Genomic DNA, 14,539 nt, shown 5'->3' on the forward strand with positions numbered 1-14,539 from the left:
GGCTAGCTCCTCGCAACCACCAACTTGACTGCAAGGCCCTGCGAGAAGCAGTGCAGCTCTGCCTGAGAAAGCAGCAAGCAGGCCGCTTGACTCGGTGCCTCTACCAAGACGCCGTCCTTACACATCAGTGGAGGCTTTCAAATGACTTTTAACGAAGCAGTCATGAACAGACACACACTTGTCGTGGCAATTTTAGCTTTAATGAAACCAGCACGGGCCAGGCAGTATTTTTCTGACATCCACTTGCAATGCTATGAAGTCAGCTTTATGCCTTGCCACTAATTAGATTAACTATTTTTAGGGCAAATTGTCAAGGCACTCTGCTTGTTCATGCTTCCTACGTTTCCAATTTGTTTCTTTTAGTCATATCTATTTATACCTGGAGTGTTTTTTCTTTTTTAAGAAAGAGGTGTCGTTATTATCCTGCCAGTGATAAAGCTGGGGCTGGTAATTAAGTTATAAAACACACTGGGAGGGAAGAATGACGTGTAATTGCCATGGAGATATTATTGACGATTATCGGATTGCTTTTTGAATTCTGCATAGATAAAATGTGAAACTAACTGTAACATTTTAAATCATAAAGTTACAGAACTGGTAGGGACCTGAGGTCTCCTATGTGTTGGTTAAGACCAGAGGCTTGGTGTCAAGCAAACTGTGTGACCCAGGGCAAGTATCTTAACCCACTGTAAGCCTCAGTTTCCTCATCTATAAACTACAGATACTAACATCTACTTCTAGTGCTCTTTTGTGGATTAAATGAGATAATGACTGTGACTCTATTCCTTGTCCCTACTTTTATTGCACAGTAGTTGTGGTAATTACTGTTATTATTATAGCATCATTGTTTTCCCTAGATGACTCCAAGGCTGTACAGTCTTTTCAAGTCCATCTGGTCCTATCGCAACAAGCCTCCTCCTCCGCTATCTACCATGACTCTTGAACTCTTCCCTTAGGTGGAGAGGTCCACGGTTCGGAGGAAGAAAACCCTGCAGCCTTCTCCCTCCCCTTGCAATCCCTCTGGAGTGCTCTGGGAAGCTCTTGCTGAAGAAAGCTGCACTGAGGCCCATTACTAAAGAGCATCTACAGCGCACCCTCCAACATCTACTTTGCTCTACGTTCTTGCTCCCCTAGCATCTGCCTCCATAAAGCCCTCCTGATGCATCTGAAAATATCAGCATTGATGCTTTCCTTGAGATTGACCACCTTGCTCTTAAGTGCTACTGCTCATCTTGCTACCTGGATGTGGGCTTCCTTGTCTCTCTTTAAGGCCCATGACGCTAGACGAAGGAAGGATGGGGCTCTCCTGGCTCCCGTCTTCTTCCAATCACTAGCTAAACTTAGGATCAGTGTCCCCACTGCAGAGAAATGTATTGTACAGTTCCCATATCATACCTGTTTTGAGGAACATAACCACAAATCTACCAAAAGTAGCCAGCTTTGGCCTGGGATCCTAGGAGGTCCCCATGTAAACGGGACCTTCAGAGGTCAGCCACGTATCTGAAATTAGAAAGCAGTTTACACTCTGCCATTACCCTGAACTAAAGAAGATTATAGAGGCGAGGAAACTGGAACCTAGGGGCTTAAGAAACTGGCCCACAAGTATGGAGAGTACCTGACTTTGACTTTCTCCAGGATATGGCATTTATTCCGGGCACTGATCCCCTTCTACTTTGCACTGACGTTAGGGCAGCCTCCCCATCTTCTCCCCGTACATTTAGCACAGCGTCTGTTATCCAGGAGGTGCATATTAAATGTTGAATTATTAGTTCCTCCCTATTCAGCCTTGCGGAGCTGTGACGGACACAATTTCTTCGTCTCTGCGGCACACGCTCTGGCACGATCCACCCGGTCAGGGTTGCTGCCTGTCCTCCTGGAGGCTCCTGCGCGGTGGAGGAACTGCAGGTCCTTCACCTCTGGATTCTCGACGCCCGCAGGCCCGGTGCCCTACACACAGCAGGTGTTCCGCACGTGTGGTCCACTCTGCGCGCAGTTCAAGTGAGTTCCTCCGGAGGCCTCCAAGGGCGGGGCCGTGCTGGGTGTTATTTATCTCAACGCTTCCTGTATTAGCTGCTTTTGGACCCTCTTCGTAACGTGAATAGGAATACGATGTTATGTCTGAAATAAATCTTCTGACTGCTTAATAATTTAGCTCTCTTGACACAGCCAAATCCGGGCCGCCGCAGACACGCCCGCCGCCTGTTGCCTAGTAACAGCCGCCCCGCCCCGTGCCTTTGCCCCGCCCCACGCCCTGGTGCGCATGCTCACAGCCTGCCTCCGGGTCCCGCCCCCACGGGCGCGCGGTGGTGACGTTGAGGTCCGCGACGCTTTCGGCGGGCTGACCGCTCGGGTCCTGCTACCTGTGCGACTGGCCGAGTCCCGAGCGCCATGGCCTCCGCCGGGGTGGCCGCCGGGCGACAGGTCGAGGATGCGTTACCGCCGTCGGCCGACCCGCCGCTGCCCGAGACGAAGCCGCTGCTGCCTCCGCAGGCGCCGCCGCCGGTCGCCGCGCCTCCGCCTCAGCAGTCTCCGGCGCCGCGGCCCCAGTCCCCGGCGGGCGTGAAGGAGGAGGAGAACTTCTCCTTCTTACCGTTGGTTCACAACATCATCAAATGGTAAGGGCCGCGAGAGGACCAGCACCGATCGCCCTCCCGCTTCTCGTCGGCGCGCTCTCGGGTGCGCCCCCATCCTGCAGACGGGGAAGAGGCCCGGGGGACGAGGCCTCTCCCGGGACCGCACCGGCTCGGCCCGCGAGTTCAGCACACGCTTTGAGCCCTGGCGTTGCCGGCCCTCGTGATGGATGGCCAGGCGAGGTTCTCGAAAACGGAGCCAGCTTAGCGACCAGATGCGCGGCTCCGCAGTCGTACCGCTCGAGTGTGCGCCCTGCTGATCTGGAGCGGGTCAGGCTTCTGAGCCTCGGTTTTCCCCTGTGACATAGGGGTAACACTCACTTGGCTTCTTTTTTTCAACAGATCCAACAGATACGGATCGTCTTCCCTGTGTGGCACACTGCTCAGTGCTGTGGGACGTGCAGAGTAAAAAGGGCCAACTTCTCACCCCCACAGTGCTCATGAGTTAGAAGGAAAAAAGACACGAACGGAAATTACCTGTAATTCAGAACTGTTGGAGGAGTGATGATGGGAAACATTAAAGAAAACAAAGGCGGAGGTTGCCCCACCAGAATCCGTCCCTGTAGTACTACCTTTGTTCTAACATAGTCTCAAAGGGGTGACTGTCCCCCTTTTGACCAGTCTTTAGGCTAGTCAGTTTTCAAACAAAAGGGGAAGAAAAAGGAACACAATGAAAAGTCTCCCTGATTCCCATGTTTGCCTAAATTATTTTTACTGTTACTTACATCCTCATGATACTAGGTGTAAACTCCTAGGCTTGTAACTCTTATTCAGCTGTTAAAAACCAAAACAAAGTAAATTAAAACAAAAATTCCTGCTGCAGTAACATTCAAGTGAACATTAATGTGCTCTTGGATGTTTTGCTGAAATGGAACTTCTACTCACAACATGAAAGTGGTGTTCATGGCCCACCCTCTAAGCTTAGCCAGACTAGGTTCACTGGATGTGGGCTGACCTGATGCTTCCACCACTTTTCAAATAACACAAAGCCTTTGTTCTCACTTTAGACCCTGACTTCCCTTGGCTGCACCCGGGGTGACCATGCTGTGTATGGGCTCAGGCGGACTGTTCTGTTCTCGTAGCCGCGCCCGTGCAGTAGCGCCGCTCGGCCGCAGTGAGGTCGCAAACGCAGCTGCAGGTGCAGACGCTGCCGTCCCAGCGCAGTGCTGGATTGTAAAGGGGCTCTCCACATTCATCCATATCTACTTAGACTGGTTTTAAGGAAAATGTGGAAAAATGAAAACACAAAATGTACACGTTCTCAGGGACAGCTTTTGGACCCCTGCGAGTATGTTCGTAAGCCCCGGGAGAGCAGCTGAGTTGGGCTAACCTTAAAGATGGGGCAGTAAGGTGCACCAGAGAGAACATGGGTTTTGAAGTCAGATAGTCTTGGATTCAAATCTCGTGCTGACGCTTGGTTGCCTTGTATTCTTGGTGAATATGTAACCTTTCTAGGCCTGATTTTCTTACCTGTAATATATGAATAATAATAACGGACCCCAAATGATGGGTTCAAACTGTGGTTTTATAATGTACTGACTAGGTGACCATGGTCAAACAGCTTAGCTTCTCTGAGCCTCTTTTTCTCTTGGGAAATGGAACTAATAATACTTAAATCATAATATTGTTCTGGGTTCTACTCAAGAGCATCCTCCTGTTAAAGAGGGTGGATTGATTACATGTGTTTGTCTTTGTTTCCTCTAAAAGGGCAGTGAAAAGGTTTTTTCTTTTTGTAAAGCATAAACGCCAAAAGTGCAAGAGAGGAGAGAATTGCCACAAAGCAGATGGCCAAGGGCTAACCCACCCAGCAGCGCCTGGTTGGCAGAAGCGCCTTTGACCGTGGCTTCGCGCCGCGTTTCCTGCTTGCCAGGGCATGAATGAGGCGGTAAAAGCTGCAGTGAGTTTAGCCTTCCTTGTTCTCACAAAGAATTCAGAGTACTACATCTTAGGTTTTTAAACATTTTTTGTGTAGAAAAAGTAACAATTGCAAATTCAGAAATATGTAAAATGAGAAAAGGATTCCCTCCCCTAAGTTCCCTTCCCAGCAGCACCTGCTGTTACTCCTTTAAGCAGCCTCCCAGGAAGTGGATGCGCTTGTCTTTTCAAAAAGGTGCACACGTGGAGATGAGGCGGTACTCTGCTTTTTTCACTGACTGGTCTGTCTTGGATGCCTTTCCATACGCACACATGAAAATCTTCCTCAATGAGGTGGCTGCACCACAAATTATGTAACTAGTCTTCAGTGTAAGGACTTTTAGCTGTTCTAATTTTTACCATTACCAGCAGCGCTGGGGTCAGCATCCTTGTGTTTGAGTAAGTTTACGATGCGGTAAATCCTCAGCAGTGGAATTGCTGGAGTGGATGGTACATACATTTTTGATTTTGATAACTATCGCTAAATTTAGAGTGCTACATCTTTTTAGCTGTTGCTTCAAAGCACCGTCCTGTAACCTGGATGCTTCAATAAACCTAAAATGGCACATAAATCTATGACCCAGAAAGTATTAAAAAAAATTGAAGTTTAGATATATTCAAAGAGTAGCCATAGATATAAAATGGCAGGTGAGCCTCTCCCTCCCTTGTCCCGAAACTGCGTAACATTCCACCTGATGAATATGCTGTTTATCTGAGCAAGGATGCTCACGCTGTTTCTGGCGTTGGCGGTCACAGTCAGTGCTACGGGGACCCTCTTTGTAAATGCCGTCTTGTGAACTCTTGAGAGTCTCTGAAGCGTACATTTCTGGCCACGGGGTATGTGAATTTAAAGTTTTGGTGACTTAGCAAATTCAAGAAGAATGCACCAATTTATACTTCACAACAGTGTATTTGTGTCTTTTTCCCACATCCCTGCTATCACTATTAACCTTTTAACTTTGGCTAATCTGATAGGTCAGAAAGGATGCATTGTAGCAATCTATGTCTTTTATTATATACAGTAAAGCATCTTTTCATATGCAACTTTATATGTCATTTGTATTGTTTCTCTATTAACTGTCCATTTTTCTCTTCATTCTTCTTTTTCTGAGCTCTTTGTAAATTAAGGAAAGTATGCCTTTTTAAGTGTACTGTAAATATTTCCTCCAAGTTGTTGCTTTTCCTTTGACTTTGTTCCTGGTATTTTTTTGTCATTCAGAAGCATATCATTTTATGTAGGCAGATTTGTTAAGCTTTTTCTTTATGGATTCCGAGTTTTGGTCCTAGTTAGAAAGGCCTTCAAACGCTAATAAAATGATAGATATTGATCCCTTTTTCCTAGGACTTTTATGGTTTCATTTTTTGCTTTTAATTCTTTGATGCTTCTAGAATTTATTTTGATGGGGGGGGGCAGCTTTTTCCCAGTTAGCCGCATCTCCCCACTCCTGTTGTTGAACATTCAGTATTTTCCCTGCTTTCTTTTTTTTTTTTTATTATGGTAATGTTGGTTTATAACATTATATCAGTTTCAGGTGTATGTCGTTATATGTTTTGATTTCTGTGTAGATTACATCGTCCACCCAAAAACTAATTACTGTCCATCACCACACACATTTGCCTCCCCATAATCGAATGAATGATTAAAACTACACGTTTATGTTATTATTAAAGAATGAGGAAAGAGGAAAAAACAATCTCACTTTTATTCCTCTAAGAAATTTTATAGATCCCCTCGGAGGCCTTTCCTGGTATGGGTAGAAACCTCATTATAGAAGTGCATGCATCATAAACGAGGAACGAAAGGAGGCTTGTTGGACCGGGGAAAGTTATAATGTTTTTTCCCTTCAAACTTGCCAAATCTAATCTGAGTCTGGAACTGTGTCCCAACCTCGGAATTCTGAATTGCAGTTGTCACTCACTGCCTTGCCCGATGATTTGGCTCGCCTAGTAAAAGTGTTCTGTCAACATGGGTACTGAAACACTTTTTTAAATTAAGTTTTTTAGTTCTTTAATATTTTTTAGGGTGCTGGGTAGGTAGAGGGGAGGCAACTTTGACACTGCGGAGGTGGTTAAGTGACGAACACTACGTTGTCCTTTACCCTTAAGCTGGGGCCACATGGCTTCAAACAAGGCCATTTGTTGTTGGGGCCGGTCAGCAAGGCCTCTCTTGTGGGAATGGGGTGTTTCTGACCTACTTCTTCACACATAAGTGTCTGTTTTAATATGGCTGGCCTTCCACACCGGCCGAGTCCTGGCCTCTGGTTGTGCAGGAAGAGCCCCCACAGCAGCAGGGAGGTGACCGCACTGGCTGCACGGGTCCTGTCTGCGCTTGTCTCCCTGAGCCCTCTCTGCTGCTCACTTCCTCTCCTGAAGCCAAGCCCCGGTGAAGAGGACGCGTGCCCAGACGGGGGTGTTTGTGGCCTGTCTCGGGGACGGCCTCTGGCCTGCTCATGGGCCTCGCTGCTTCTCTGCCGCTCTGCCTCTGTCGGTGCAGCACAACTCCCTGAGCACCTGCTGGAACGCAGGCTCCACGAAGGCAGGTGCCCAGGCCAGCAGTCACTCAGTGCAGCGCCACAAATGCCACGGTGGAGTGCTGATGCTGGGTTTGGGAGGAGTGGGACTTTGAGCCTGGAAAGTTTGGAGGCCACTTGTGGGTGGTCCTGGGTGACTGACCACCCTCACAGTGTGAACCTGCCTGGCAGGTATTGTCGGGGAGTTGGGCAAGCATCTGAAGTTTGTGAGCTCAGACTTGGGTTTTGTAAAGGTAGGTGGGGCAGAGGGGTTTAGGAGGAGGAGAGGACCTGGGGCTACAGGATATTGGTGACAGTGGGAGGAGGAGGCAGGGTGGACTTGAGGGGTATGCAGGAGGAGGTGGCAGGACTGGTGGCTGGGTGAACAGTGGGGTCCACGGAAGTGTGTGTGGGAGGGCAGCACCGTGCGGTGGACAGGGCGCCCTCCATCTGAGATGGGACGTGCTGAGGAGGCAGGGAGTTCACTCTGGCATTTGCGGGTCTCCCAGACTCCAGGGAGAAAACGCTTTGTAACTGTTGGAGCAAGGGAGCTGAAATTCAGGAAGGAATTTCAGGCTGGCCTTGGGTGTAGTTCTCAGCGTTGAAAGAGGTGGGAGTGGATGAATACATTCTGGGTTATTTTGTAGAGCAGTGTTATTTCCAAACTTCTTTTAGCAGCAGAATCTTTTACTCCTCCCTAAAAAGATGGTTTTTCACAGGTAACCCTGTGAGCAGATAAAAGCGAGGCTGTGAGTTCAAAGCCCCTCTTGCAAAGGCCCCTTAGGTGCTGGCAGAGCTGGGCAGGGAGACACAGATGGTGCTGGATCGCTAATAGCCGAGGGTGGGAGGACAAGTGTGGCGTCTGTGGCCACAGGAAGTGTACATCAGTACAAGTTTTTTGGAGGGCATTTTGGTAATCTGTCAAAAATTTTAATATACATAACCTTTGACCTGGAAATCCAACTTCTAGGAAATTATCTTAGTAAATATTCGCACAATTACATACAGATATAGGTACAAAATGTTCATAGCCATTCTGATAGCAAGTGATAAATAGCAAACATCCAAATACCCATCAACAGCCGAATAGTTTAGCTGTATGTATGTGTTAACATGGAAAGACATCTAAGGTACATTGTTAAGGGAGAAAAGCAAGAATCAGAACCGTGTGTGGTCACGTTTTTGTCAAAATAACAAACAAGTATGTGTGTACAGTTGGCCCTCTGTATCTGCAGTTCCACGTGCATGGGTTCGACCAGCCGCGATCGAAAGGCCTAGGATAGTTGCGCCTGTACTGAACGTGTACAGACTTTTTTTTTCTTGTCATTATTCCCTAAGCAATACAGTATAACAACTATTCACATGGCATTTACATTGTATTAGGTATTATAAGTAATCTAGAGATGATTTAAAGTATATAGGAAGATATGCATAGGTTATATGCAATACTATGCCATCTTATAGAAAGGACTCGAGCATTGTGGATTTTGGTATCTGCGGGGGTCCTGGAACCTATCCCCCCCTCCCCGGGTACCAAGGGATGACTGTGTTTGCACGTTACTGTATTTGTCGAAGTAATCTGAAAGAACGTGTGCCACATGTTAACAGAGGTTGTTTCTGGGATGTGGGATTAGAGGGACTTTCCTTTTCTAAGCCTTGAGTGTCTGTCATTTTTAAATTTTTGCCCTCAAGCACCTATTACTGTCATTTAAAAAACCCCACTATGTAAAAAAAATGCCAGTCACTGAAGTTAGTGTGGGAGGAGGAGAGGGTGAGAAGGACCAATCCCAGGGCAGGTCAGCTAGGAGAGTAGAGGCAAGAGGAGGGAGAAATGGGAAACTGACTTAGATGCCACTGGCAGGTCAAAAGAAGTGACTCTCAGGTTTGGGAGGAGGTTGGCTTCTGTGACCTGATGGGTCCTTTTGCTTCTGCGTTACCAGTGGACACACTTGCTCAGTTGTTGCCAGTTTGCATCTTCAAGTCCCAAAGCACCTGTACAAAAAGTGAAAGCTGTGCTGTGCTTAGCACCTACGCTAAGCATCGTTCTTGGACTCACCCACCTAAACCTGTGATACGTGCCCGGACTCTGGTGACACCATGCAGAACGTCTGTGTGCACTGCTGAAATGGTGTGCACAAAGGACCAGCAGGAAGCGGCCTGTCCGTCAAGCCACTGTGGTAGTGTTTTTGTCCGCCTTTTAAAAGCTGGTAGCCCGGTCCACAGTGCCCTAACCTCGCCCTGGTTTGTATTTTTGTGCTTCTCGTCCTGACCTAGTCTCCTTTGTTTTTCCTTCTAAAGTTGGATGATGACTAACACTGAACACAAAGGCACGCCCATTTGGAGCTTTCTGCTTTTATTCCCTTGATGTCTGGGCCTCTTTTCTTTCGGCTTGAGTGTTTCACAGTCATCCTGGCCTAGCAGGTTCCCACTTGTTCCAAGCCAGTTCCTGAATAGAGTGTTTTCCTCACCCCAGGAGCTCCCCGTTATTTCCCTCTGCCACCGAGGGCAGGCTGAGAAGCTGCTGCAGACTGGGCCTCGCTGTGGGCTGCGTGGCCCCCTTTCAGCTCCGCTCCCCTCCGGGTGGGCTTTTCATATGGCTCCTTTATTCTCTGGAGACTCTCCTTTACCAGAAGTCCACCAGGTAAAGAATGGACAGCCCTTGAGGTTTGGAAGTTTTCAGAAATGATCATCTTAAACAAGGCCCACTTTTTACTTTCAGAATTAAATCTTTTGGGCCAGGTTATGTTTACTTGCAAAACTGGATTATCATAACTTCCTTCCAAATTTTTATTTTGTGTATTTTTGTTTGCTTTTACTGTGTTCTTTCAGAGTCACGTGATGTGAATCCATTTTCTTAAAATGTAATTTTAATTTCAAAACTCCCGTGGGACTTAAACCAGTAACAATGTGTTAACACATATGCCATCCAAGTGTAATGATTTCAGAAGTCCAGATGGTTTCTGTCCAGAATTGTGGATGTGAGCTGAGATCTAAGAGAAGTAAAAGATGCTCCCTTTTGGCTTCCCTCTGAATGATTTGTAGTTCTCTTGAATACCAGTTACTCCTCCCTAGACACTGGGATTAGGTATACCATTAAAGGTCTGTCTAAACTGAGGGCGTCAAATGACAACAAGTGTCTGGCTAGCCATTCATTCCCTAGAATAAATGACTGATTCTCCATCTCTTGCGTCTGAGTTAGAGCTAGTAATAAATAGTGAGCAGGCCCTGGTGGCCGTCTCATTTGCCAGATATGAGCCCTAACCGATGGACCTCCAGGAAGGGGGGCTATTCTGTCTGCGTAAGCAGAGAAATGATGAATAGTAAGCGTGAATTAGCACCATCTGGGTTGAAATTTCCCATCAGGGATGAACACTTATTTAAAAAAATGAATGATCATTGACAGTTTTCCCCTCTTATGCCTTAATGGGTGACTTTTAGAACAGCCTACTGAATTGGCTTTTAGTTTTTAGTCTCAACTGCTTGTTTTCAAAAGCTCATCCACTTACTAAGTTTTAAAAAATGTATAAGAGCGACTGGCAGGCTGCTGCTTTGATGTTCGGTGAAGGTTTTTGTTCTTGTTCTGTTTTTAATTTAGTAGTGACAGGGGGGCATGGATCTCTGGGCAGCTAATAATAGCTGTGAGATGAAGTGAATGATTCTGCATTGAAAATGAGCTTGACCTGAAGGCAGGCAGCCTGCATGACTGTGGTAGGGAACTGGCACCTGCTGAAGAATTCCCGATGGCTTGTAACTGATGTAAAATTTATGAATAGCTCTGTGGAAGTTAGTCTTTATGTTAACAGAAGCAGGCATCAAAACATCAGCTAAAATTAGCTCCTGCTGGCTGATAAAGTCTCCTGGCTGGCCTGGAAATGGCTCAAATCAGACGAAATGTAGTATTTCAGCAAGTTTTGCCTGCCATTTGTCAGCTAATACTGGTAATGGTTTGTTTATTCATTTTACAGACATTTATGAACTTATTTGCCAAGCGTTCATTCTTTCAGCAAGTGTTACTTGGGTGCCCACAGTCCCCAGGGACTGGCCAGGAACAAGGGATATAGCTGTGCCCGAGGCAGCCACAGTCCATACCCTCTAAGCCTCTGATTTTGCGGGAGGGCCGTGAGAGGGGCTGCGCAGGCACCGCTCGGGGCGGGGTGCCTGTGCTGAGCAGCTACCACATGCCTGCCCTGAGGCTGTGTAGGAAAGAACCAGTCCCTTTGCTCTGGGCACACAGCCTAGTAAGGGGACACACGCAGAAAACAGGCATTCTAAAAGACAGTGACACTAGACGGCAGGTTTTGTGGGGTGCACAGGAGGGAAGCCAGGCGTTGCCTCAGTCTGAGCTGCGATTGCTAACGACCGCCCTCTGCCCCTGCAGCATGGACAAAGACAGCCCGGACATCCACCAGGACCTGAACGCCCTCAAAGCCAAGTTCCAGGAGATGCGAAAGGTCATCAGCAGCATGCCTGGCATCCACTTGAGCCCTGAGCAGCAGCAGCAACAGCTGCACAGCCTCCGGGAGCAAGTCAGGACCAAGAGCGAACTTCTGCAGAAGTACAAGAGCCTCTGCATGTTTGAGGTCCCCAAGGAGTAGACAGGCTGGCTTCAAGGGATGCCCGAGAGAAGAAGAGGAGGGCACGAGGCCTTGCTGTCTTCCCCACCGCTCCCTCGGAGTGTGGTTCTTGCAGACCCTAGCTCTGACCTTTGTAGCCAGATGGGGCAAGCTGAACCTGGCAGTGCGAGCAGCCGACTGGCCAGCCTGACTTCTTTGGGCTTCCTTGTATATTAACATATGTCTAGATGTGTGCTGACTCAAGTGCCTGCTGGAAAGGAGGAATGTTCCTAGAGGCTGGGGAGGGGGTGGAGGACTCCACCCCTGCCTCTGGGGAGGGGGCCATCTGCTGTGCATTCAGGCTCCGCCCGCAGATCTGAAGAGCACAGTAGGAAAGGAGGCGGCTCCTCTCTGCTTCCTGCCCTCCCGCCCCTCCCGCCCCCTGGATATGATCAGTGCGTACCAGGTACATTTTGTTCTGTTAACAGCAGTGTGGTGAAACACTTGCCTAGAATTCACTGGACAAATTAGGCCTGCGTTCATATGGCATAGATTTAAAATGGTAAAAGAAGGCACTGAGAGAATGCACATTGTTTTGAAAGCCTACAGGGTGGCTTCCCCCCCCGCCCCCCACACAGTTTGGTTTTATGTTTGAGCCAGTGACTGTCACTGTGTCTGTGGGGGGTCAGCCTGGAGCCCTGCCGGGCCGGGCCATCTCCAAGTTCTCTGCCACCTACGTGTTCTTACTTTTAGCTCCTGCTCCCTTCATTTCCTGTCCCCCTCAGTCACCCTGTGTAGCCGTTTAATGCCCAGGAACAGCCGAACCACTTGAAACCCCGCAGGGCTTCCCACGGGCCGCAGGGTACTGTTGTTTCTTTGCGGGCTCAGGGGTTTCCAGGGGAGCAGACCGTGCCTCTTGCAGCACTTAGGTTCCCATTGTCCTGGTTTAAAACATCATTTCCCCTCTGGCCTTCTCACTAAAGAGCCAACCACGAGCACTTAGTGCACTGCGGACAGGGGTGTGCGTGATTGACCTGGGTCCCAAGGAGGGCGGCTCTAGGTGACAGGTCTGGTGTCCCTCGGCTAGATGTGGCTCTAGAGTTCAGAATCAGTTCTGAAGGGGTGGGGCGAGCTGTACCTGGAAGTTTTGCAGCCAAGTCCTCCTCACAAGTGTTGGTAACCACCCTCGTTTCTTCCCCATGGCATATTGTGTCTGTGCTCTTCCCTTGGCCATCAGACGGAGGTAAGAGATGTTCTTGCCCTTGCCCTTAAGGATGAGGTGACAGGTGACCGAGTAGTGTTTAGGTCCAGAAATGGCCACATAGCCTGTGCTGACCAATTCGGGGCTTACCAGATGCTGGCTGACCAACCTCGTTGGCAGGAACACTGGTCGAAGATGTTTTCAGCAAGGGTCCCATCTCTGTGGACTGCAGGCACCTGTCAGGAAATGGCTCACACTGGGAACCCAGGGATGTGGGATGTGGGAAGGGGGCTCTCCGGTCATGGTGGCTTTAGAGAGAAGAGCAGGCTCTGGGTTCAGGTGGGTCGTCACTTGTTGGACCAGTTCCACCTTGGGACTGGTAGTTAACTGAGTCACTTATTTCCCTGAGATTTCGGTGCTCTGAAGTGCGGGCCGGCTTGAAGGCTCTGAGCAGATAGCGTGAAACACGGAGCGCACAGAAACACAGACTGTTGCGGCTGCTGCGAGGCGAACCCGACTGGGGCTCCCCGGGGCCGAGGGAGAGGGCCCCTTCCTACATCCAGTGTTGTGACTGGTGAGATCTTTCTGGAGTGTAATTAAAGGAACTTGTGCTCTGCTCTCGGGACAACTTGGTTTTGTACTGAGGAGTTGATAGTGGGATGTCTCTTTCAGGTAGTTGAGAAGAAAACACTCACTCTGCTGACCAAAGACGGAGTCTGCGCTCCGCGCCCCCCTCCCCCAGCACATGCCGCTAAGCGGCCAACCAGTAACGCCTCCCAGGAGTGGCACCTGTCTGTCCCCAAGAGTGCAGTTGTCCTGGGGGGGTCATCCTGCCTGCCTGTGCTTGGTCCCCCAGGCCATCCCTTGGCGTGGAGGTGGGTCCATCCTGGCGGGGCACAACCCTCCCCAGAGCAGGGGTGAACTCCCTCCCCAGGACGATATTAGGTGCTCCTCACTGGGCTGAGCACCCTCATGGAGCCACCCATTACTTGGGTTCCTGGGTGGCAGGCTCTGCACTGAATGCTTTCCCGACATCACGCTTGCTCCTCGCAGCAGCCCTGTGCTGGGGATGTTCTCTGTGTTTCACAGGGGAGGAATTTGAGGCTCGGCACGTGTCACTCGCCCCAGGCTTGCACAGTTGTGAGCAGCAGAGAGTTGCACCCCGAGTCGGGAGCAGATGCCCTCAACTGCTGCGAAAAGGAGACAGCAAGGCAGAGAAGGGTGCTGGACCCCCACCCCGGGGCAGCGAGCTTCCTGGAGCTGGCAGGGCACAGGAAGATGGGTGATTTTAACTGTCTCCAGACAGCCCCGGGGCAGACCCTGAGAGGAGTCCAGGGCCCAGGGTCCCGCCCCAGCCTAAGGCCAGATCAGTCTCTCGAGGTTCCATTTCCCATATGTGCCAGCAGGGCCTGAGTGACCCTTCAGACCATCTGAGAGGTTTAGGTGTGACACTGTCACTCAGCCTGCACTGAGTGTAGAATACAACGGCTGGGCCCAGGGAAAAGGAAGCAGGTACATGGCTAGAAAGCTGCATCTCTTGGGCGGCCCCTGGCATCCTGTTCCGTCCTGGTTTTCTGAGGAGCTGCTCCAGGTAGAAGGCTCAGCGGCCATGTGGGGCTTCTCCGGGGCCTTTCTCCCATGGGCTGGGGCTGCTTCCAGAAGGCCAGGCTCTTCTCCAGGTCAGGCAGCTTCTGATTCCACAGAAGGAAAAGCCCAGCCCTCCTCACCCTC

The 14,539-nt window shown here is 49.5% G+C and overlaps 1 protein-coding gene across 1 annotated transcript; it reads left to right on the forward strand.

The window, feature by feature from the left end:
• The first annotated feature begins 2,274 nt into the window (after window positions 1-2,274).
• Window positions 2,275-13,424, forward strand: MED9 (mediator complex subunit 9). The gene is made up of 2 exons (XM_014856338.3): window positions 2,275-2,615; window positions 11,433-13,424. The coding sequence occupies exons 1-2, from the start codon at window positions 2,389-2,391 to the stop codon at window positions 11,647-11,649; spliced, it is 444 nt and encodes a 147-aa protein (XP_014711824.1). The 5' UTR covers window positions 2,275-2,388; the 3' UTR covers window positions 11,650-13,424.
• Window positions 13,425-14,539: the final 1,115 nt, after the last annotated feature.

Source organism: Equus asinus, chromosome 13, assembly GCF_041296235.1.
Source record: "Equus asinus isolate D_3611 breed Donkey chromosome 13, EquAss-T2T_v2, whole genome shotgun sequence".
NCBI classification, from domain to species: domain Eukaryota; kingdom Metazoa; phylum Chordata; class Mammalia; order Perissodactyla; family Equidae; genus Equus; species Equus asinus.

What these genes read in the sequence shown, in the direction of transcription:
- MED9 (XM_014856338.3), top strand. Translation starts at nt 2,389, where the DNA reads ATGGCCTCCGCCGGGGTGGCCGCCGGGCGACAGGTCGAGGATGCGTTA. An exon ending in GTTCACAACATCATCAAATG is followed by an intron (nt 2,616 to 11,432) that starts GTAAGGGCCGCG and finishes CTGCCCCTGCAG; the next exon opens with CATGGACAAAGACAGCCCGG.